At 33.6% G+C, this 27,284-nt stretch overlaps 1 protein-coding gene across 1 annotated transcript; it reads right to left on the bottom strand.

The window, feature by feature from the left end:
- Positions 1–3,176: 3,176 nt before the first annotated feature.
- Positions 3,177–22,108, bottom strand: LOC127858048 (chorion peroxidase-like). Its single transcript, XM_052394918.1, has 15 exons — positions 21,974–22,108; positions 21,013–21,118; positions 20,440–20,672; positions 19,941–20,123; positions 19,448–19,493; positions 17,627–17,721; positions 16,775–16,876; positions 16,120–16,224; positions 15,758–15,993; positions 15,299–15,555; positions 5,948–6,031; positions 5,039–5,179; positions 4,118–4,287; positions 3,755–3,854; positions 3,177–3,408 (listed from the first exon to the last, which is right to left on the bottom strand). The coding sequence occupies exons 1-15, from the start codon at positions 22,101–22,103 to the stop codon at positions 3,348–3,350; spliced, it is 2,049 nt and encodes a 682-aa protein (XP_052250878.1). The 5' UTR covers positions 22,104–22,108; the 3' UTR covers positions 3,177–3,347.
- Between the last annotated feature and the right edge of the window lie 5,176 nt (positions 22,109–27,284).

The raw sequence follows: 27,284 nt of genomic DNA, 5'->3' as shown, positions 1-27,284 counted from the left end.
GTCGGTTGGTAGCGGTAGAGGAACCCATTTACTGCCTCGCCCACTTCGTCCCTCGCCACGTGGTCAATAAGGGTCACAAGACCTGCACCAACTTGATGTCATAATGATGATGTAATTTAAGCTTGTAAAACTAGATAATGTTACGTACCACATATTTGAGCACTTACTTTTGTAGTTTTACAGAATTTTGTTTGACGTTTTCAGTATTTTAAATCTATTTTAGTCTTGCAGTATCCAATCGTCCAGAAAGATTCGAACAACTTTGAAGAGAGCCACCTAAGAATAACACATGTGAAGTATAATTTAAATATGTTAAAAGGTTAAAAAGGAGATGACGTCAGAAAAAAAAATGTCAATGCACCTCTCACATTTCACAAACAACGTACATCCGAGTATCACAAAACCTCCCCTTGTGCACTTTATGCTAACACATTTGACAGAGATCAACAAATTGTTCATTCTTGTTAAGTTTCATATACATATTGCTAGCTGTTTAGAATTAGAAGTCGTAAGAAGAAAAATTTAACGCATTAACTCTCACACATACTGAGGAACGATCGGTAATGCAATTAAAGTGGCCTTTTTACAAATTTCGGCATATTTTGAAGTTTGTCATTATATGCTTTATATTGATAAATGTAAACTTTGGATCTTAAAAGCTCCAGTAAAAAAATCAAGAATAAAATTTAAAAAAAGGATAAAAAAGTAGCCGGTACCAGGGCTCGAACCAGTGACTCCCGTAGTCCTGGAGTTAGTCTGAAGTAAAAACGCATTAGCCCTCTCGCCATTCCGCCGGGTATACACAGTATAAGTATTTTATACCTTATATAAGTATTCTTCGTAGTTTCGTAAATTTAAACGACAACAACAGAACTCTCCAAATTATTCAATCGTTTCGCGTTGCAACGCTTTATAATTTTTTAGGTTTTCAAATCGTCAAAAGATACATATAATGGCTATATTGGACTATGGTTTATGTTCAGTAATACTGTTTCCTCACAAATATCATATCTAAAACGAAAATTTGCGAATCTGAAACAACTTTTTAAAATTTTGTCAATTTACCAAACCTTGAAAAGATCCCTTTAATGCCCAATAAGCCGGAAATAAACACTACGGGCTTAGTACTCGATTGATAACTTTTAAACTTATTTTTTTAATATTTTCTTATTATGGTCAAAGTCCTCAATTTTATTTTGCATGTATAGTTTAATATATGATGATACAATCTATAATATATTTTACAAAAACCTGTTCAGTTCCCTAAATTTCTAATCTTTCCTGAGTCAAAATTATACAAGAAAATCTGTAGACTAATCGTTTATCGATGAGACTAATCAATTTTAACAGCATATACAACGTGTTATGTAAACTTTATGCACAGTGTCTGCTGATCAAGCCATCGATATTGGTTCAATAATAACACCTAAAGCAGGACATAAAATGCAGTGTAATAACAAGATACAATCTGACATGAGTAACTAGGATTGCAATCTTTCAATTAACAATAGCAGTTAACAATAGTGACACAGATCGCGTTCAATTTTGAAAGTTCAATTAATAGAGAATCAGACTTGTTTGTTTTCCCGTTTTTGTTGCACCTGTAAAGAAATGACAACAACACATGTGCTGAATTTTTCTGTGTGGAATGTTCAAGATTTTACTGTTCCAAATGAGTGGAGCAGCAAACTTTTCTTTACAAGAAGCATGCATTTATAAGCAATACAAACGTATCAGGAAATTGTCTAAGACTATTGTCAAGAGAACTAGAAAGGGATTTACTGACTAGTTGGTACTGTACGTATTATTGAATATTTCAGTTGACATATTTTATCTCAAAAAACGCCGAGACACACAAAGCAAAACCCAGATATTCCTTGCGAGACAAAAACTAAAGGGCCAATATTCAGCCAAATGTGGTTGAGAAGTATGCCAGCCTACATAGTCATATATACGAGAAAAACCTAGTATGAGTTAACAGGGTAGTGTCGCTTCATTTTTTGGTTTTCATTCCCCTCAAGAATGGTCAAAAGAATACAGCTAACAAACTATTGAACATTTAAAATATTTTACGAATTTTAGCAAATGAAATAGACTAAGCTTAAAATCTGTATTACCGGTATTTTCTTTAATTATAATAGAATGTTCTCCATTATGCACCTTAATTATGCGCAGCACCAAGTACCTTAAGTATTTTTTTAATCATTTCCTACCGGATAGTGGAGAAAACATCGCTGTGATTAAGAAAATATTAGTATGCAGTACCCGTGAGGCTTAGAATATGAAAATCGGATAAGGTTTCATTATTGCATTTATTTTCTGCATTGAATGAAGTTAGAGTAGTAATGTACTTAAAATGATTCACTATTGAATTTATCTTGGGATGAAAATAAAGTGTAAATGTATCTAGGTCAAAAAAAGTCATTGATCGGCATTATAAATTGTTAAAATACTTTGTCATGTTTTATTGTTTGGGTTATCGTAAGCCGTTGTTTGTCCGCATATCTGTCTGTCTTCCGCAAACCGCTAAATTCTTCAATTGTTGTACCTCTATGGTCACTATCTAAGTGACATTACATTATTTTTGAGTATTCAATGGACAAACTAATCATCCACAGTTAACAATTCAAATAACAAAGTAATAAGCCCTTACATCAAAACCGCTGTTATTCAGTTATGGTTAACTATGAGCGGAGATAAATACGGTCACCCATTACGAGTGCGTCATTGTGGATGATTAATGATTTATATGAAAGTATGTGACATCAAATTATATCGGATCATATAATATATCATAATATAGCAACCGACTTTTGTGAAATTACTATTATTTGCTTTCTTTGAACACTAAGTATTGCTGCTTCTAATTGATCTGAGCAAATCATGTTATTCTTATAACATTATACAAAGTAATAGTTTATGTCTGTCGTAAATGTATTATCCATGTTTTGATCACGTTTCAAGTACTTGTCTGTGTTTGGACGTTGCAAATAGTCTTTGTGGCAGCGCTTTTTCCTTTGATAAAGGCTATACTCTAACATACACATTAACGAAGTATAAAGATAAAAATATCAACTTTTACAATTTACTGTAATGTTTCTTATATTTTTATGAATATTTCTTGACCTGCATTAATAATGTAGTCAACTATTGAATATTAACTTTATTATGTGGTTTTCAACTATCAATAATTACAAACTAATATACATTTTTAACGTATTTGAACATAATAAAGATTCGATGAATATACCAAATTACATTAGATCAAAAGAATAACTAAGGTTGATGTTAGAAATTGATATGTCATTGTTCTATATGACTTGTATTAGGAGTGTAATCGATACTGTTCACGCATGTGTTTTCCAAAGGTCCAGATCCACTTTCGGATACAGAGCGCAAGGTTTCTTCCTGTAAAAACAAGTGTTAAGAATTTCATTACATTTCAAACATTAATTTGAACATGTATTTGCAATTAAGCCGTTCTCAGCCGAGAATTTATAATTGTTAACATATTTACTACATATAAGTAAAGTTATTTGTACGACAAGTGGTAGTGGTCATTTGGTATATATACATCTTAAAACAGTATATTTTATGAAAAAAAACTCAAACTTAATATTTGTGTATTGTCAACAATAAAGACGTAATGTTACATAATTTCATAAAATTAAGCAAACACTTTACCCAAATTATATAACAACACATTGACTGAGCAGGATTTATTAGCGTAATATATGGCAACACAAATACGTACATCTGGTCAGTCCTGAAAATGTTCTCCTGAATTTCGAGCATGTCAGTAGTTGCACAGACCAATGCAGACAGTGTTATCTTTTTAATTGCGTGTAGCTGGGCTGAAAAATAACTGTTTTGTTTTATTTTTATATAAAACAACTTGTGGAAATGTATAAAATATACCAGTGTAGTAAATAAAAATACAGCATGCCATGCGTTTTAAAAGAATCATTCGCGACCTGAAGTGACAGTTCCCAATGCCAGCCATGAAATGAAATCGGTACACACGATCTACTATAGATGTAGAAACTATTTTTTTACACTAAGTTAATTGCGAATACTGTTCTTTAAATGTCAAAAATATATTTAAAAAATAATTTACGAGGCGTGAAGCCAACTATTGGGTCCGGTCGCTCAAAGAAGAACCTGTCGCCGTCTCTGAAACGCTTGAACAATTTTGCGATAATACACTGGCCCACAGGTCCCACCCATGCGTCGTCGTACCTTCTCTCTGATATTATGGCCGTCCAAATGTCTATATCGTCTGGGCAACTACACATTAAAATGATTTTCGTAGTTCATAGATACAAATAACAATACGGCGATAATACATGTAGTATAAACATGATCATGGTGCGTGGTAACATATATTATTAAATCGATTGATTTCGTTGCACACAACGAGTTTTCTTTCCCCTTATGTCAACATAGTGTGTACTAAATCTTAACACAATTTATTAATGTGAATGAGAAAACTGATAACACTATATTCATACTTTATTAATAGTATAGTTCCATATAAATGTTTTGTATTATCTGATTTATATGTTTAACAACCATGATGGTCTTAGCACTACGCCGATACTGACTCGTTTACTTGTTTTGCTTAAAGAGGGAAATAATTGTCGAATGAATAAGTTTCCACATAATAGTGGGTGGTCCTAACTGTGTATATGTTTTTGGATGAATGGCAAAGAACTTTTTTCGTACGCGTAGAAACGATTTTTGTGGATGATGTACAGCTTCATGTATCTAGAATTTTTATTCTTTTTTTTATTATTGATAAACGATGAACCTATGTTGAAATCCTCTTTGTTAGATAGTAGCTACATATACAGGTCAATTACAGATATATAATTCAATTGAACAATTGGTATATACTATCTATAATTCACACTATACAATTCTTATTAGTATGCTCTGCTACGATTTAAATCAAAATAATCAGTTTTTTTTGTTCGGTTTATATTTTTATTTATTAAATGTGTAGTCGCACATCATAAAAACAATCTCATAAATGTACCTGTATATTTTTTTCAGATGCATGGCAGTGTCCGGGTCCATGTCGACAAGGCCTCCAGGGCCTGTACCGAAATGTTTTGCGACGCTGAGGCCGCACACGTGACGGTAGGCGTTGTAACCAGACAACCCATGATCACGACCTCTGACAAATAGTTACAGTTATAAGCATGGATCAACTTACTGATTTGAATATTTATGTCATGTGATGAAGTAACTAAGCAGCTTTTTTTTACAACATAAACTAAACGGGACCGGCCAGCAATGGTAGTAAAGCGAATGACTACATATACGAGGCTCGTACATTCGACAGTCGGCCAAGCCACATAACTTTTAAATTATTGGTAAGAAAATTAAGTTAACGTCCATTCTTGCATACAATCTTATTCAAGTACAACAGTAACCAGTCACTGCATTAAGTATCTACACTAAGTGTTTGTAAACCAACCAGTTAACAACGAAAACTTTTGAATTTTCTTATCGTAATACGATGAAAATACGATTGAAACCCGCAAACTCTATGTATGAAGTGGTTTATACAAATCAAAATTATTTTTTTGCTTTTCTAAATAAGCATCAAATTAATTCCGCTCAAAACAAATATATATTTCGTGTATTTGTTATTATGAGTCATAAATATTGCAATACACAAAGCTTGCATAAATATTTCAATCTGATGATACATAGTTACGTGTGATTTCAGCATTTTTATTTGTTTTACATTTTGGATACCCTATCTACATACTTGACTATTGATATGCTTTAACCTTTGAATGTTTAAAGATGCAAGAAACAACACCTCGCCTGTGTCGTCTTTGTACAATATTGATATGCTCTAACCTTTGAATGTTTAAGGGTGCAAGATCCAACACCTCGCCTGTGTCGTCTTTGTACAATATTGATATGCTCTAACCTTTGAATGTTGAAAGATGCAAGATCCAACACCTCGCCGGTGTCGTCTTTGTACAACATCTGCTGCACGCTCGGTTCGAGATATCTGTAATAACAAGACGGTTAACCCATTTATGCCTAGTGGACTTTCCCATCCTTCTAAATTGGATCAATTTATTTCCAAAATTAGGGATGTCTAGTATATTTATTTCTATATTAAGAATTTGTCTTACAGAAATTTCTGTAAGAAAACAGCGCAGACCCTGATGCGACTCCGCATCATGCGGCGTCTTATCTGGTTCTACGCTGTTTGCCAAGGCCTTTTTTCTAGACGCTAGACATAAATGGGTAAACATAAAATACGATTTTTACAAGAGTCAATCCATTTGCATTCATACTTAGGAATACATGTCTATACTCGCTTTCAAACGCTTTTTTTTTCAAAATCTTTACTTTCATCTTTTTTGATGTGCATATATTTTATTTTTTTTGCTATATATTAATACATATATTCATATAACATTAATGCAAAATTCGTGCAACATACATGGCATGTCATAAACACATTAATGTAAGGTATGTATAGCCATAGAGATAGTTATCCAAGATTTATATACAGCACATGCTTTCAACTTAAAAAAACAAGGGAAACAAAACTGTATATTTTTAATAGATTAAAGTTTCACATAGTTGCAATTATATCCTATTCATGTTTAACAATTAACATGAAGTGTTCTTTTTTTTAAATAACAAACAAACAAAGAAAATATTGGTTTAATTATAAAAATAAAGTAACACATGTTTGCATGCATATCTTTTTTTCTATCAATAATATGCACATAAGAAAGATGAATTATATTATTGCTGAGTTGCATTATGTGTATTACATTTATAGTGCAGATTTAAAAATGCAGATGTGATGAAATATACATATATTAAAACATAAAACTTCGGCTTCCGGTGTTGTCAGACGCAAACGTTTGTTTCAGTGCAAAATAATCTAGTTTTAAAGTGATTTATATGGGTGGATTATCATATATATCTGGATATATCAAAATAACGAGTGAGTGTCAACATGAATTAAATGAATCGTGCTAATAATTTATAACTCGTAGAATAAAACATGTTTTTTCTTTGTGTTGGACGATATAAGGTTGATTATTCAGGACGTTATCTCACGCCTAATAAAAGGATTAACGGATTGACAACTGCTCACTATCTCTTGTCCGCCGGATCTTCACGCATGAATGCAACGCATGTTTATACTACTTCTGCAAAATTGGATAAACGCAAACCGTTACTGCTAGATGAAAGCCGCGATCAATTAATTTCGTACACATGGGAGGAAATAAAAAGCGCGAAAAATCACAGAAACGAAAGAAAAGTAGTACTACGGACCAGAATGAAAAGGGATTAAAGCAGCAGAGCCAAGGCTCCAATACAAAAGATGATGTTACTGTAAGTGATATTCCATCACAAACACGTTCTGTTCTTTACCCACAAGAAAGTGATAATAGCCTGCCTGTATTCGATTTAGAAGTAACGCCTAACACATCGAATACAATGGCCGAATCTTCTGCCGAAAATGAAAATTTTGAAAAAAACGTACGAGAACAATTCAATTTTCTCAGGATATCGGTCTCAAACGTTCTTGAAAAACAAAACATAATAACAAAGCCCCTTGATGAATATGAGGTCAGAATGGAGCGAAATGAAAGCATGTGTAAAGAACAAAGCACTATTTTAGATTTTTCCCACAATGAAATTACTGACATTAAGACTAAAACTACATAAATGAGTGCACAGTGTGAATCCTTACAAAAATCATTGAATGATGCAAATAAAATAATCGAAGATCTTCAACGGCGACAATTAGACTTCGAGCGCCAAGCCATTAAAAACAATCATAGGCTGGTAGGTTACCACGAACAGGAAGGCGAACATGCGGAAGAAGATGTGAAAATAGTCCAATCGATATTAGAAACTGACTTTAAACGATCAGAAATTGTAGAGGAAAATGCGTACAGAGTAGGAAAAAAAACAATCTGGAAAAGTGAGACAAATAGTGTTTAGAGTAAGATCATTCAATCATTAACTTGCAATTTTCACCTTAAAGAAAATAGCTCTAGACAAACGCAATAATTACATAACGGACGATTTAAATGAATTCGACCGTGAACACAAATTGCAACTGAAACCTATTATCGACCAGGCAATGTGAGAAAAGACGTGAAATATCGTAACGGTGCGCTTTTCATTAACGGTCAGCGCTACAAGGGACCGATACCAGCAAAATCTCAAAACACGGGCCCAGCGTCACGAATCGAACAAAGTGACTAGGAGGACGTCCAGCTATATTCTGACATTAATATTCTGACATGGAACATTAACGGATGGACTAACAAAAACTGCTTACCGAGAAAGGAAATATTATACAAATTGAATGCGGATGTAATATGCCTGGCAGAAACAAAGCTAAGAAAAAATGAAGTACTTCATTTAGAAAATACACGACTTACTTATTCAACCGAGAATCAGTGAAACAAAAAGCTACATGTGGCTCGGGTGGTGTTGCTATACTCCTGAAGGATACCTTTATGAATGATTACTATGTGACGTGTTTAGACAAGTCTTTTGAAGGTATTCTCAGTTTACAACTAATAGATAAAATATCGTCCATTGAAACCATCGTAGCTGTGTGCTACTTACCACCGGAAGGTTCAGAGCGGGGCCAACATGTTGATGAATTTTTTGACCACCTTACAAGCCTTGTATATCTGAATTATACTGCAGATTGTCTTGTGTTCTGTGAAGATATTAATAGCAGAATTTCGGACTTAAACGACACCATTAGTAACGTAGACAACATACCCCATAAAAAAGCAATTGATTTCACAAAAAATAAACATGGCGAATCATTTCTAGAATACCTACGCGAGACAAAACTGTGTGAACTAAATGGACGAATTACACCAGCAAGTGACAATTATACCTCTATTTCAACAAAGCGCAAGGCGGTTGTTGTACATAACCCACACTCAAACATTGACTTGTTTAAAACATTTGAAGTGCACACAGTAAAGGACTTATGTGCGAAGTTTTCTATAAAACCGGAATGCTCGATGCCTGATCATTCGGTAATCTATTGTCAACTCAAACGCAAATTTACCATGCCTATTGACGCTAGGAGTCAAACTATGCACGAAAAAAACGATAATCCGATTAGCGGCAAACAGTTTAAATATGAATCGATTCCCCCTGACTTCATAGACAGTAACAGATTAGTAATGATGATATATCAAATACAATGCTTCATTGGCAATCAGAATGATGCGGACTCATTATACCGTTCTTTAGGTGACCTATATTACAATGAATTTATCGAAAAGGTGGACTATAAGTGCACATCGAAAACATTGAAAAAATCTTTTCGAAATAAATCAAAACCGTGGTGGGATAAAACTCTCGTCAACCTATTCGAACAAGTGAGTGAACGTGAACATGACTTTTTGAAATGCTCTGGAACTAAACGCGAGGAACACCGACATAGACAGTTATATAAGGACAAACAAAAGCAGCTTGATAGGGAGATCAAAAAGCGCAAACGACGATACGAACGACACCAGCAAACTGAACTCGAGAAGATCTGGAGAATCCCAAAGAATTTTGGCGCCACATAAAATCACTGGACCCAAAACAAAGCTCCACAATATTTTATCACCGGGATAACGCCTGCGTCCATCATAAGGCCAATACCGAAAAGCAGCACAAGCGACCGTCGTATACCGCTCAACTTCCGTGAAATAAGTCTACTTCCGGCGGTTAGCAAAATTTTCTCAAGTTTTTTATCAGCCGACTAACAAAATATCTGGACTCGAACGATATAATAGAAGAAGAACAAAACGGCTTCCGGAAACTGCGTTCCTGTACAGACTATCTATTCACACTAAAATTCGTCGCTGTCGTTCTCAAACCTCGTAGCTCCAAAATTTTCAAAATATTTTTTCCGTCTTTTTCGAATATATTAAGTCTGGCGCGTGTTTTGTGCTATATCTCGTAGCTCTACGCCAATCAGAGCCCTTGAAAAAGCCACGTGACGAAATGTTGTAGAATGATTGTTAGCTTTTTTCCCGGCGAAAAGTCGTAGCGACGCCATTTCACCTATAGCTACGTCGTTTCGTTTGGACAAATTTGACAAAAACGTTTTTATATTATTTTTTTTATTTGCAACTACGAGGTTTCCTATCAGGACGAATTGTCGTACCTCATAAAAATGACAAAACTTTGGTGACAAAATATCGTAGCTACCATGTCTGACTGTCAATATGACTTATCAGTATGACTTACGCGTCTACGGCTTATACCGTATTTTGCAGCTTCATTTGTTTGGTATTTGTACAGAATTTCAATTTCTAAAACATCGTTATAAAAAAATGAGACGGTTTTTTTCTCTCTCCTGAAAAGTTGGCATTTTGTAGCTACGAGGTTTGAGAACGACAGCGACGCTATGTTCTATCATCAGCAGTAGAAACTGTCAAGGCTTTCCGACATGTGCGTGCTTTATTGACATGATGAAGGCCTTCGATCGGGTTGACAGAGACTGCTTGCTGGCACAACTATTATCCGTCGTCGTTCAAGGACAGTTCTATAATAGACGGCGACACCTGTATAGCACTTCTCGGGCAAGGGTTGATGATAATGGGCACCTTATGGACTACTTTGGCATAGAATGCTCCGTAGAACAGGGAAATAAATTTCGCCTACCCTATTCGGACTATACATAAACGGTTTAGCTATAGACTGAAGTGCATGAACTTGGGAATCATGATTAACGGCGAAAATGTATGCATACTTCTTTGACGCGGACGACATTGTTATCCTGGGTGAAAACGAGGACATTTTACAGAACATGATGAATAAAGTGAGTGACTGGTTTAAAAACTAGCGCATGAAAATTAATCTACAAAAAACGAACATCGTGCATTTTAGAAAACAAAGCCAAAATTAAAATGAATACCACTTAAAAATAGGAGACGATACCGTTAGTGTTACACCGAGCTATAAATATTTGGTTTGTTTATTGACCGATACGCTTGACTTCACGGAGACAGCAAATATATTAGCGGTATCGGCTGGTCGCGCACTTGATGGCTTGTTAAACAAGGCTTAAGCATTAAATGGACTAACATTTAATGTGTTCACACAACTTTACGATACCAGTGTAATCCCGGTGATGGACTACAGCTCTGGGATTATAAAAATATGCAAAATGTGATACGATACAGAACAGAGCCATCCGGTCGTTTCTATGCGTCCATAAACATGCGTCGAACTTGGCGATAAATGGCGATACTGGATGGCAAGTGCCCACAATGCGACATCACCTGAACATGCTCCGCCTATGGCACCGTCTCGTCGAAATGCCAGATGACAGAATTACAAAGAAAGTATTTTTGTGGGATTACGCACACAGCCACGGATGGTGTTCGGACATGAAACATATTTTTGAACAATTAAATTTACTTGACCCGTATACTACTAAATCCATGAGCAACCTGTTGCTGGACAATTTGTTGTGCCATGCTAAAGAGACATTTACACGTATGTATGCTGATCAATGGCAACAAGATCTCCTATCCCAACCCAAGCTCAGAACTTACCGCCAAATTAAATACGAACTTGGATGTGAAAATTATGTGTCTATACAGCTACCAAAGCACTTGAAATCTTACATTGCTCAAATATGTACATGTTCCTTGCCGCTGCGGATTGAAACCGGACGGTTTAGAAACTTAAAAATCGAAGAAAGACTGTGCCTTTTGTGTAAAAACCCAATCAGGTCGAAACAGTTTACCATTTCTTATTTGAATGTCCATTCTACCTTTGTTTAAGATTATCATATTATAAATGTGTATCAAATATAAAACCAAACATAACTAGGATTCCATATAACGAGAGGCTGACATGTATGCTGACTGATAAGAGACTTATTTATAAATCTGCATTGTTTATCCAAGATTGCTATATGAAACGATCGGAAGCAGTATATGTATGATATCCGACTCAAATTAAAACAAATCAATATGTACAGTATATTACCTATGTAAATAATATTTGTTTTTTCTACATGAACTTGCAATACTATGATTGTAAGTCCACTTTTTAAATTATTAACAAAAGTTATTCATCTAAACTATCCATGTTTATTCTTTAAACAATTTAACTCTTTTTATTTTCGTGATCTTTTTTGCACTATTTTGATGTTATTTTATGACTACACCGATAACATGTCAACTCGGTTACTTGCAAGCCATTTATATGGCTGGGTAGAACAATGTTTTTGTAAATATTTTTTGCTTATTATAATATTGTTCGTATTATTGCTGTAAATACCAATGATTATTAATGTACTATGCGTCACTTTAATAAAATATGCAACTACTATATTAGCTGTTATTATAAATAACGTAGTTGTAGGGATGTCTGAAAATGTTTAGACTAATGACCAGTTTTTCGATTCTTCTTCTGCTTTTATTGTAGTTTTGTATATTTCAAATGTTTGCTTTATGCTATTTACAAGCCCAAATTGTGAGGGATTTCTATTTTTCTTTTGACAATCAAAAATGGACCATTTAATTTGAAAGCTCACAGTATCAGTCATTTTTGAATTTGTAATCCAAAGTATTAGATCTTGACATGTCAGCTGATTAAGTAAGCTAGGTCTACTCCTCTTGATGATATTAACAGCAAATTTAACAATTTCTTGGGTATAGGGGCAGTACCAAAATAAGTGTGTTATGATTTCTATTTCATTATAACATAATGTACATACAGATTGTTGGTAACGATTTTCATCTTGAACATAAGAGATTTTGTTCCCAAGATTCTGTGGATAAATCTACACTGTAACCATCTAAAATATGTATCCCTAGTTAAATTGAACACAGTGTATAGACATTTTTTCCAATCTTTATTTACAAATTCTGAAGTCCAATTGTTTGACTAGTTGAAATATCACTATTTGGCTTAATATTTTATAAATATGTTTGTCTTCTCTAAGACTTGTTACAATTTCCTTTTATAAGTCGGCAATATTGGCCCGTTGAGTTTTATTGTTTTAATTTGACATTTAATGACAATTTTCAATGGAGCCTCTTATAATGCTAGTTAATCCTTGGTTTAATTAGAAATTAACATGTGTTCCTAAAAGTGATTTCATAGATTCTTTGGAAATAAAACATACACGTTCTATCATTATGTCTCTTACAAAACGGATACTTCTTTCACATAAACGTTTCATACAAATATAACAACTGTTTATTTTAAAATTATGTTTATAAATAGTGGCATATCCAGAATATCATCACTTTATTATTGGCAGCTTTTCAATATACAATATATATGTGTTCAATACATAACGCCAAAATTTATTGTTTAGCTGTAAACATACTTTCTCGGCATACAATTTACCGGTGTTGAAAACTGTTTTAAAATATATTATCGATTTAACGAGCGTTACAATTTCCTTCGCTTGACACTAATGTCTGTAGCCATGTTAGCTTCATGTATTTCTCAAAGGAACATAAATGCATCATATTTAAACCGCCTTCATTATATTCTTTTACAACAACAGAAGCTTTTATTTTGCTTTGTCCTGACCAAATAAAGTCATACAAGACTTGATTATATGTTTCATGATTTCTAATCTTGGTGTTGGTAGAGATATAAATAAATGCGTAAGGTTAGGTAAAAACAATGATTTAACAATTGTTATTTTTCCCAGAAGTGTATTTTGTCTACGATTCCAATGACTTATTGCATTTTTAAAACTTTCAATTTTAATCACAAAGTTTGTGTTTACCGTATTTTCTAAGTTAATATCAAAGGTTATACCAAGAAATTTAAAAGTAGTAGCTCCCCATGTCAGATTGTATTTAATTGTAATTGATATATACGGAATATTACGCTAGTCAATTGTTCCAAGAGTTTGTATCACTCGAGTGGCTTGTGTGATGACGTATCACACGAGAGGCGGAGCCTCGAGTGTTATGCGAAATAGCACAAGACACGAGAGTGATACAGACTGTTGGAACAATTTACTAGCGTAATATTCCTTTTATTATATACAACAACTAACGAAAACAGTTAACAAATGTATATTTTACTTTAACAAAACTGACAAAACAATGACTAAAACGGTACGCCATAGTTTATTTAAGACGCGTATGAATACAGTTTATGTAAATTAACGTGTAAACATTCGAAGCGGGAAAACACAGGTTTCCGACACGCTTACCTTAATGCCATCGTTAATCCAATTTTTATAACAATTAAGTTGACAACTTTAATCCGATGTTTATAACAAAAATGTTTAAACTTTATGCACTTCCACTTCTATCTTACATGTCTTTATCGAATCTTAGTTTAAACCACACTATTTTATTGTATTCCTATCGAAATATACATTTATGCATGATAAACACACACTCCAAAATACGTTTTTAACACATAGTTTACTGTTAAAAAACACCACGTCCGACATGTCCGTACAGAGTTTAGATAAAACTATTGTGTTTTGTCACAGAAATGACGTCACACGATGTGCTACGTAATATATTTCGTAATATAAAATATTTCTATTTTCGGTGCGTGTAATGTGACGTCATTGAATGGGTCGAAGTAGTCCGGCTAATATGGTAATACGGAATTGTAAACAGCGAGTAGCGTAATACGGGATTTTTTATTTCAACGATTGATACAACCTGTATTTTGTTAAAAGCATTAAACAGGTATATAATAAAGTACTATACTTTTATCTTTGTTTGTTTCCGATAGTATCAATAAATTGTTGTGCAGCAATTTATAATGAACGGCTAAAACAATTGTGCACAAACGAGTTATTAACGCATAATATATGTTAACCCTATTTATGCCGAGCGTCTAGAAAAAATACTTGGCGAACAGCGTAGACCCAGATGAGACGCCACATGATGCGGCGTCTCATCTGGGTCTGCGCTGTTTGCTTAAAGGAATTTATGTAAGAAATATTCTACTGATAGAAATAAATATACTAGACATCCCCTATTTTGGAAACAAATTGATCCAATTCAGAAGGATGGGAGAGTCCACTAGGCATAAATGGGTTAACATTCAGCGTAGTCTATAAGAATGTTTAATTACTGTTATTAAGTTAATTTTTATATTTTGATATCTATAACATTCTGACGCAGAATAAACATCAGACAATATCAGACGGTTCTTGGCTCTAAAGTTAAACTTAATTACATTGGAATAACAATATTCTGGAATGTACGATTGATTAAAAATAATAATATAAATTGTAAACATTATACATTATCAATTCCGATCAAACCTGTCTAATCCGGAACTCTTGGCATTAGAAGTCCAGCGCAGCATATCGTCTATTGCCTGACCATTGAATGCGTGGTACAGAGGAACCTTGAAGAAGTGATTGTACAAAGGTTCCGGTGGGGTTGGATTCTTGTAGTGTTTATCTAGAAGGGCTATATCTCGCCGAACGGTCGAATGACCAAATCGGAAGGCCAGGCCACCAACGTTCAGTGTTGTAGCGTCAACAAGTGGGTTATACGTGTCCTTGTAGCCTTTCGGCTGAAAATAGTGGGTATCGAATTAGCTAAGTGTGGTTCCGACTGTAACATAACACGTTTTATTTTTGGTAAAACGAGCTTAAACGATCTTATTACCTTTTTTACAATTTGAAACATATTAAACGCTGAATAATAAAACTAACACACAATTTCAAAATAGTACCAGAAAAAAGTAACATTTTTTTATTAAATTAATCACTTACCGCAAGCTGGATGTTATTGCTGACCATCGCAGCAAGTCCAATAGTTTGAGGAAGGTACTCCCCATAAACGATATTCTGCCAAACACCAATCAGGATCTTTTTGGCAATCTGATACAGCATCTCGTCTCCCCAATGTGGATTGACGTTGGACAAGCCAGTCGCAATACTGTTATGTCCTCGCATGAATATTGTGTGGAAGGATGACATGAGCGGCTGTTCATTTACTCTCGGATCACCTTGAAAAAAAGCAAACTAAAATAGGAACATGTTGCCTGAAAATACACAGTATTCGTATAGCAACTATAAAAATTGATTTTTAAAAAAGCAATCAATTATTCAAATGCATTTTTAATTCATCCCACCTGATAAAGGACAGTAGTTCTTCGTGGGATGAAATGTTCCTTTCAGTTCACATGTACTATCAGTCGGGTCAACGGTAAGCTTGGTGTGTATAGACTTCAGCTGACCTAAACACATAATATTAAAGGTTGTTTCAAAAATGAAAGTGTAAAAAGGTGTAGCTGCCGATAAGAACACCAGCAGCCGAAATGTGTGTGATGTAAACATATTGGAGCAGGGCGAACTTATATTTTTTAACTATTATGTCAATGATTCCATAAAGTAATTAAATTAAGACAAATAATGGGACAAACGTATAGGTTTGTTGCTATTAGTAATTTTTTTTCGAGTACATTTGCGTTATTGTCATATCTTATTTTGTATAAACATAGCAATTAAACATGAACATGCAAACACTATTGCTTGCTTCGAATGTACTATTTGGTGATGTATAAACGTTCGTCTCATAAAGCATGTGTGTAAAAACAGTTTCAAACAAAAAAGTAATATGCTGTCAATAAAAATGTGTTATTTAATGACGTTTATGCAACTTCTTGATGACAGACAAACACAAAATTGTTTAACAAAAGAAACTTAAATATAATTAATTTATGATATTTTCTTAATTGTTGTTTTTTTATATAGCGCAAACTCTTTACGTATATATTGTTTGCCTACCACCAACAAATGTCCTAAGGTCCCGTGCCGTTTCTTCCCTCGCTCCATACAAAACTGACAAGTCCACATATGATGTAGCGAAATTAATCTGCTGACGAACCTCTACAAAGAAAACATTTGATTTATTTAAATATATAATACATCCATATGCTTCACATCGTTTACACATTAAATACTGTAAGGTGTATACCCATAAATGTATGTAACCGTGGAGCACACGAAAAAAAGTTTAATTTGGGCGTTAGTTTACAGAACAAGAACAGTCTAAAAACATTAACTGCGACTAATCGTCTTTATGTCATCTTTAATTTTATTAGTAGTGAACTGTTTCGAATGAACAACGTTCAGAAAGATTACATCGGCCCCGTATGCCGTTGTTCTCATGTGTTCTTTAATTAATTCAGTCCATTTGTTTTGAAGGACTTATTCACAATTTGCAAAAATGACATTTAAAAACAAAGTCAAATATTGAAATACTTAATGTATGCTCTCTTTTTTTTTTAAAGTAAAGGAAAACTCATGGTAAAGACAAATGTTGGGAATTGTCAATGGATTATCAACAATTGAAATAAAAAAAAAACATTTTAAAGCTGTTTATAAAAATACCAAGGTTTAATTTTTCAGATCCCAATAAGGGCTGACTGTTTTATTTAAAATTATATAATCACTTTCAGAATAGTTTAAAACTACCCGGTAATCCAAATCATACGGTATTGTGACGCGCAATTGTTTGAGTTAATCCCTTTTATTGTTAAGATTTTGTACTTTGTTCTATTACATTGTCTATTCTAAACTTAAATGTGAAACAAGAGCGTGATATTATGAATAAGTTATTGTGGAACAAAATCTTACTTGAGCAATCATATTTGGCATTTGATCTGGAAAATGACATGCACGGCTTTTTCATCGGATCAAACATTGGTAGAGAAATAGGGAAACATTCAGGGCTGCAATTTAATAATGTTAGAAAACAAATACCTTAAATGGACGATACATAGAAAATAACAGGTTACTGTTTGTGGGCTGGCGTGACTAACATATGTCCAAGTGGCATGACGAGTTCAATGAATTTGCATCAAATGTCTTCAAAATTATATTCACTTTAGATATATGCAGTGGACACGATCATAAAACGGACAGCTTGACTGATTCCGGTGAGACATGCGGACGAAGGGAATGTATGTAACATGCTGACTACTAACAATATTAGTTCGTAAACGAATAAATACTTACCACATATTTACCGAGTATTTTGCAGGTTAGATGCACGGTTTGTTATTATTTTCCAGTTACGTAACACTTGGGGGAAGGGGGTGATAATAACTTTTACATTCAATCCTTACCAAATTTGCACATATTGTATACATTCCTAAAATTATGTATATAATAATTAGCCATATTCGATAATGGAGAGTAAGTCGAGGATGTGTATGTGCTCGATGTGACAATGCATTCTAATGTATATTTAAATCAAAGCGCTGAAGACACTCAAGTTGGTCGCTATTGCATCATTTAAGACGAAACTCATTTTTCAAAATTAATCGCAAGTTTGAAATGAACACAAGCCATTCGAATGTATCAAGAGTGTGTCTTGACGCACGGGTGGAGATGTGTGTGCAATGTTTGTCATCCTATTTATTTTATAGAGATAACATAGACAACATCACAACAACATGGCCCTTTGACGTTCTGAAAGCATAGAAAGTTTGATGAAAATGGTAATGAGAACTGAATATAAAGAAAATTTGCATTTGCATATTAAATGAATATTGTTGAAATATCGAATACCTATCTCATCAAGAATATAATTTTACGATGGAAATTTCCTTTAAATATTCGAATATTTCATAAGCTGATTAGAGATAAAACTCTGAACTTTGGCTACATCACTGTGTCTGTGCTCAGCGTAAAGGATGTAGCACTGTTCCGTGTAAGGAATTCCGAACTACTCTCTGTATGTTCAAACGACACAACTTGTGGCCAAGTTACAATTACGCATTAAAATCCATTTTGCAGAATTTTAGGGTCAGTACTGGTTCACTAAATCGTCCGGGTAATATATAATTGACTATCGATAAACACAGTCTTGCTTTTAAGATGAGACAACAACAAACACAACGAAAATAGTATAGCGTCACGATAAGAGGAAAATCGTTTAATTATCCAACCCGCATCTATTAATAGCCTCAGATTATGAATGACCTGTGCTGATAGAACATACTACGTCATTAAGACGCAGCAGATAGTGGACTATTTTAATAATTCATAAACATTCTCTTCCGCGACACGTATAATACAAACATTGTTTATTGATTTTTTTCTATATACGCTCCGTTCAAAATATTCCATTTAACACGATATTCACATTATGTTTCCATTTGTGAATGAATGCAATTGAAGAATTCAAACCTCTTGCATAAATTATACAACTCTTTCTCGCGCGGATGCGATAGATGCGGCAGTTATCAGGTTTATCGTAGTTAAGAGAGAACTGACTTAAAACGCGTGGTACTAACCTTAGTTTTTTGCAAGCGAACAACTTAAAATGGACGTAACTAACATATTAGCAGATAGTTAAAGCTTGCATAGTATTATCTCTGATATTCGCTCACAAGCACATATTTGTTACCCATTTTGATCACAAATGTTGATGTCCTAAAACGTTAGTCTTACCATTTTGAGTCTTGTTGACAGCACTGCAGGGGTTCTTGGTCATCCCCTATTTTGTTTAAATAATAACCATTTGTAATTATGCATAATGGTAAGTTTGAAACTAGTACATTTGATTTAAATGTTAAACCACACGGAGGAGAACATTTGAAAGTTTTGATATTTTTTTTTCAACTGCTTTCCTGTCATTAATGTAACCGAACATATGTTTAACATCGGAAAAAGCAACAGAAAAATGAAGTTATTGATGGGTTCCATCTGTTTATACCATATCTATAAAGTTAATGACAGCAAAACGAATATCATACGTAAGAACTAATCGGCAAACATGCACAATATAAAGCAGAACTTGTTTCGTATGAAGACAACATTACAAATAATGTTAGTTGTGTATGGTAATATTGTTACTTGAATGAAACCTATAAGAATAACACTTTTATAAATTGTTAATTGGCAATAGTGATTTAATACCATACCAAACAAGGCAGGAGCTTACGTGTAAATGTCTTGGTGCGTATAAAATCATGTGCTAGAAACTGCCCCGTTTGCATGACCAAATAGGACAAGTTCATCTCAAACCTCGCCACTTGGCCTGCCGCGTGGACCTTGTTGCTGATTACACGGGGTGGTGGCAACTCGCTCCCCGAGCAAGATGAGTACACCCGAGGAGTTGAATGGCCTGAATGTGAAATACGTGTTTGTATATATTTTCAGCTTTAATTAAATGAAAGAACACATTTCGAGGGCACACAACAATACATTTAAGATAAATCATGCCTCAGTGCATACTTAAAATATAAAGTGAAGCCTGTTATCGAAATACAATTTGTGTTTTTTCAAAGTTTTCTTTTTCAATAAAATGCTGAGTGTAGTCGTTAATTAAAATTATATGACACATGGCTTTTTAAACATTCACCTCAGTTGCCATATATTGTAAATACAGTTGCTATATGAATTCAACTTAAAGACATAACATATATTAACAAAATACTTACCGTCATGGTAGGCATTTGGAACTATACGCCGCTGCATTGCACCATAGGTACCCCATTCTGGGTGTAAGAGATTGTTGCAGACGCCGGTTGTCGTCCGAAAAGGATACTTTGGATCACATATCGCTTTCCTGGGTATACAGCCGTTTGTGAGAACTTCCGTACGTGGACAGCCTATGGCTGCTGTAAATTGACGACCAGCAAACCGTCGACAGCTGTACATCAAACATCGCGGTCTGGAATCAAAATTTTGTCATGCGGTAGAGGCATGACCGACCAGTTATGTTACGGAAATAGTTAACCCATTTATGCCTAGTGGGACTCTCCCATCCTTCTAAATTGGATCAAGTTATTTCCAAAATTTGGAATGTCTAGTATATTATATTCTATATTTAGAATATTTCTTACAGAAATTCATTCAAGCAAACAGCGCAGACCCTGATGAGACGCCGCATTATGCGGCGTCTCATCTGGGTCTACGCTGTTTGCCAAGGCCTTTTTTTCTAGACGCTAGGCATAAATGGGTTAAATGTTTTGTTTAACCGGCATACACTTTATTTGTATTATAGTACTTACCTGTTATTTTCTCTCATCATCTGCATCATATCATGACATGGTCGTGCGCGGAAGTGTCCGGACCCAATCATGTGCATCTGATTTGTTGTTATACCAATTCTTCCACCTGAAAAGCCGTGATAAGAAAAATGAACGTTCCTAAAGAAAACATCTTAGGTTTGCGAGTGTTTAAAAAGATAATGCTTGGAGGCTATGTACCCCTTTTTATACCCCCCCCCCAAAAAAAAAAAAACGTTGGTGGTGGTGTGAGGGGCATCTTCTAATTTCGACAAATTTGACTGGTTCAATGCGACGAAGGAACCACATCCACCATATAAATTATTTAATAAGCATAGTAGTTTATGCATGGCAAACAACGAAAACTACTAGAGGATAGCGCGTTCGACTTTGACATTATCCGACAGAAATTAAGGAATGTTTACAATAATAACTTGGTAATTATGTGTGATAGGAAATGTGCATACAATAATATTTAATATAAAACACTATTAATACAATTAATAGTTCAAAAGGTGTAGATTTAGAAACCCATCACTGTAGTTTTATCGTTGTAAAACCCTTGTAAGTTTAATATAATATCAAACAAAATATAAGATGGCGCCGACTGCTTAAATAAATAAATGTATGTCTATGCGTTTGCTATTTATAAAAGTAATACTATTAGCAAAACTGAAAAACGAAGGCCGTTACATCATCTAGAATATTAGAAAGTTAACATGAATGTTTCTATATTTTATTTCAAAATCAGAAACTAAATATAATCGATCCAATGTACGGCGTTAAATAAATATTACAACCAATTAACATTATTATTGCGTTAAACTTATTCATCATTAAATAAGTAGCAAATCATTTCTTTTTACAGTATTGATAGTTCCCAATTTGGAAAGTTGCATAACTAATGACACGTTCAATCTTTATAATTCATACCGACAACAGTGTAACGATTAAAACTCCTTACGCATCATGCTCAAGTAAGCCGCTTGTGGTTCATTTTCACAGCTACGTTGAATGTCAGGTGATGCACATGCGCAGTCCAGTGCTAACGCAAATGCGAGGAAACCACTCAATGCAAACATGAGTCTATCCATGTTGTGGTTGCTGAAAATTTATAGCAAATAGATATGAGCCGCGCTCTGTGAAAAGGTGGTTTAATTCATGTGCGTCAAGTCTCGTCCCGGTTTAGCCTGTGCAGTCGCCTAGACTTGATTTTTGATAAGTAGAGACTTTCTTTATATCATAAACGAAGAAAAATGTCGTCCCTGAATAGCCTGTGCGGACTTCACAGTCTAATCTGTTATCCTGGGAAAACAAATTGCAATCTAAAAAACGACAACAACAAAAAATAACAACCTTGTATATACTTGTGGTTGGTAAATCAAATGTGCATAATTTGCAAAGAAATGTTCTCCTTTGAAGAAATCTCTCGCTAGGTATTGTCACGTGTATACACAAAAAAAACTTAAACTTAAAATAATACAGACAACACATTCCATAGAAATTTTCATTTGAACTTAAACTGTGAATAAGAGGGGAACAAAATAATGTGCAAAAGTTTACACCATTTTATATTGACAATACTGTGAGTCTCTTACGAAATTATTAAAATAAAATACTATTTTTAAAATATACAATTACATAGTTCAAAAGTTGTTTTCTATATATAATTAATCTTGCGAGTAACTTATATACAGTCAGCAGAGTAATTCTACTAGAACAATTTAAATCCTTGCTACATGTACTATTTAATTCTTTATACGGCTTTCACTTAAGAAAATGTTCAATGAAATAAATCTAGGTTTCTAGGTATATTGTGTCTTTACCTCAATATTTTGTTGGGGCTAATGTGAAGCCAATGGACATGAAAACTGAGAAGATTACCACCATACAATGTCCCATACAAAATAATTATCACATAACCCATGCGTTTTGAGAGAATAAGATTGTTTAAGCTCTTTATAATATAAGTAAATATGAATCATGTGAAACAAGGACGGGTTATTTTTTACTCCAAATGTATGATTTGATCACACCTAAAAGAAGAAAACACTAACATGTTACACACCAAATATTGAACCCCTGACCCTTGCGGTTTTTGGGTTGTTAGGGATTATCAAATACATTAATCTATATAAATCAGTTGACCCCTGAAGCGCAAACAGTTTTGACCACGGAGACATGCTTTGAGGAGACTTAGCAAAGGAACAATTATATGGTTGGCATGCAACGTAACAAACCAATGGGCCTTGCGGTTTCAGATAATGATTATATTATTTATATTTATAAGTAAAACAGTAACCCCTAGGGAGGGCAAATTTTCTGCATGATTTGAACAAACTTCAAAAGGGAACCTCATAACGATGTTACACACCAAATATTGAGTCATGCCCCTTGTGTTCACTTTACATATATAAACACTATAACTCTCTCTGAATATAAAATTAAATGCAGCACATGTTTTTATAAGTCTATAACTATCGGTTTCTTAAATGAAATATTCACATTTTATGTGCTAGAACTTTCACTACACAAAGATTGGATCAAGATCAATTCAAGCGCAGTCTGAATCAGGATCCCAAAATGTTCGCTTAGGCCACACAAAAATAAGATTCTGTGTTTAGGGACAACGGTCTCAAAATCGCTAGGTAGGGTAGGGATTGATTTTTTTTATATTGTTTACCCCAAGAATCTAGGTATTGCAACGGTGTTCCTACTGCCTACTTCTTTGCATTCATAACAACCTATGATACTTATATTACTTTATTTGAAAATAATTCAAGCACTAACATTTATTGTATTAAACATTTGTTTCATTCTTAGGTGTTAATTGTAAATAATTGTTGAAAATAAAATCATTTTGTCATTTCGAATTTTTTTCAATGTATGTTATACATTCAATACCATTCGATAAAAAAACAATTCTGAAGTAATCACACATATTAAAATTATACTTTAAAATATACATGTGCATATAAATGGAAAGCCGTACATGCCCGCGTACATGTTATTTTCTATATTTATAATACCTCAATTTTTCATTAATTTAATACTTATCATAGTTTACTGTAACTCTTCCTCTTTGATGGTTGCAATAATATTTTTGGACTGCCAAGGGAGATTGAATTCACAAAAATTGTGTCGGATCAAAATACTCAAATGCTCACCTTCATGAAATTTGTAGATATCAAACACTAATATTGTCAGAAAGTAAAGTTATTACATAGAAGTAAGGTCTTCAAATTAAGTATGAATTGATGAACATTAAACTGCAAATGCTACCTTTTAGTGCCGTTGCATTTTTTATATAGGGCTTTTTTATGTGTCAGATTATGAAAAAAACATTTCAAATACTTCAATGATCATATTAAGAAGTACAAATTTGTTTAAAAATTAATTTACAAAGAATTTTCCCATATAAAGACTATTACAAGTAACAAAACATTTGAATCATTTAATATTCACGTATTCTCAATAATTTGCGGAATTACCCACCCTGCATTAAAATTCATCGTGTCCGTCTTACAAACCTATGTTTTTTAAACTGCTGTCATCATTCCATCCTCCAAAAAATCACACACTTATAGTATTTCATATAAAAATAAACTGCTTAAAAACAAATCAATTTCGAAATTTAAAATTCGTTTATTGTATACTAGTATGCAAATTGCTGTTTAAACAAAAGTTGTCAGATACTGATGATTTTCCTTCTTAGCAGGGACATTATATAGGACCCTTTTCCCAATGGGAAAGGCCACTTCCCCACAATAAATTTCTTTAAAATAGTGCACATTCCCCAAAATTTTAAGTTTAACATTTGACAAAATCCCCGTTTTCTTCTTTTGTGTTTATTTTTCCCCTAAAATTGAAGACCAGACGTCTTACCCACATGCAGAAGAAACACATTGCTGATAGTTAATCAATGGATTAAAGTTATTTTTACACAAAAATCACATTTATAATTGTAAGGAATCTATGAAGTACCTTTAACAACAGAACACATGCTGGATATCGATAACATAATTTAACAAACTAAGATTAAAAAGCGCAAAGCAATTCTCGGTATTACGAAAGTTTCATCGACAATTTATCGTTCGCGAAATTACGTGACAACTCATAATTTTACTACAAAGTCAATAAACTAGCCACAAGGAAAATGCATTATTATGCGTAAATTTTATGGGATGACTAACTGTTTATACCCCAATTGCGACGATCTGAGTTGCAGAACGTGTATTCGATTGAGTGTATAAACTATCGACATATTTACTCTGAAGTTTTAGCTGCGCATGCGCAGGAACATTTTATGAATGTAAACAAATACGACGTAATGTTTACTGCTCATATTTATTTTAAGGTCTCTTTTATTTTTAGATTTTAATTCTTTAAAATAAATAAAGTTTTTGCTCTTGTATTATTTAACGGACATTCGGATCGGCACCATAGCATTTTCAATCGGCCCTGTCTTAAACGTCGCGACCCCTTTGGAGAATGTCTGCTCGTGGCATTGGAGATGCCTTTGTAACTAATTGAACGAAGTCTTTACATCAAAAACACGAAACATTCACAGAATGTTTGCAGTTTTGGTTGAAAAACACGTAAAATTGCCGACATTTTTGACAATGTTACCGAACGCCATATGCGTTTATACGTGATTACCTCCCATGAAAATAAAGCACTATTGTCTTAAAATTTCACGGAAAATTCGGCTTTAATACTTTAGGGTCGGCGGGGTTCTGCTAGGTAGGGTCAGGTTGCCCGAAACACAGAATCTTTTTTTTGTGGCCTTAACATCTTTAGAAGTACTGACTGAAAGACAATTATGTTGAACATGTTGGATCCTGATCATACTGATCTTTTGGAGCCAAAATGGTCGCAATCGCCCTAAGGTCAAATTTCCTGTTACATTTGTTTCTCATGATTGATACTAATTATCATGATATAAAGCAAGTATGTTGTATATTAAAGAGTATTTTAGTGTGCATATTCCACCCATGGATGAAAGTTACAAAGTTGGTTGTTATTTAAACAATGTAAAAAGTTTTCAAGTCTTTTTTATTTAAGTAAAATGCATGCTATATTTGTTATAAACATACATATGATATACATGTTCACTCAACAAAAGTTATACAACCACTATAATTCACTACACACCTGGTGTGTTTAATAGTCTCTATTGAAGCAATATAGTATATTTATACATGCGAAAGGTGCTTTTACCTATAAATATATATATAAATATGTTTACTATTATTATTATAAAAAGCTTCTAAAACAGTGTAATGAGATATATAAAACACTTAAAGGTTACTGCAAGTATACATAAGGTTAAATTGGCTGAATTTTAAATTTTCAAAAATAAAAAAAATAATCGGTTTAGACAGTTTTATTTTTTGGTAGACTGCTCACTTTTCATGCTTTTATTTTCATTTTTATTTATCCCCCCCCCTCAACTCAATTTTATTTGGAAACATTTCCCGTAAAATAAATAATAAAAATATGCTGGCCTAAAGCTAGTGATAAACAAGAAATGCTTACCGAACCAAACTCTGACATAGCCCAAACTAGAATAATTAAATTGTGTCGACACGTATCTATTTAACTTTTTTGTTGAATATGCAAAAGCAGTTTATCAACATATACAGATGCAGGGTTTATCATTCGTCTTCTTGCGTAATGTGTTATTGATTGAGACGTATCTTCTAATTGTGCGGTTTTAATACTTTACGAAATGGAATGTGCTTAGTCTATGAAATCTGCATAATTAGTATTTATCACGAGTAAACACTTAAAACTTATTGATATACATCACTCGACGCTGAAGAAAAGCAACAGGGATGCAACAATAGTAGTTGTCCTTTTTTAAGCAAGAAATACCGGTTGATTGATTTATTTTGCCAGTAAAACAACACTACATATAGTGTGATATTTTTAAGGAAGTAATGCAATATCGATCATTTGTTTTTTATTTTGTATCTTAACGATGGCCGAATTGATTATTGATTAGTCTCTATAAATCTTCCTTGCATGGATAAATACTACGTTGACTAGTGAAAATACTTGCTTTAATGTGACATTCTTTACACAATTCTAGTGACTTGGTTCATGAAAACAGCAACCATTTAAAAATAATGTACTCCATTTCCTTTTTACAAATTCGTTTACTTTATGGTAATACACAATTGTATTAGTTGCGCTGAGTTTTCTATGAGCTTATAATGAAAAGTTGTGGCACGTTTTTGTCGTGATTTGAGCAATATTTAATTATTACAATA

This window comes from Dreissena polymorpha, chromosome 14 (assembly GCF_020536995.1).
Source record: "Dreissena polymorpha isolate Duluth1 chromosome 14, UMN_Dpol_1.0, whole genome shotgun sequence".
Taxonomy (NCBI): domain Eukaryota; kingdom Metazoa; phylum Mollusca; class Bivalvia; order Myida; family Dreissenidae; genus Dreissena; species Dreissena polymorpha.
This window is presented reverse-complemented; position numbering and strand designations above follow the sequence as displayed.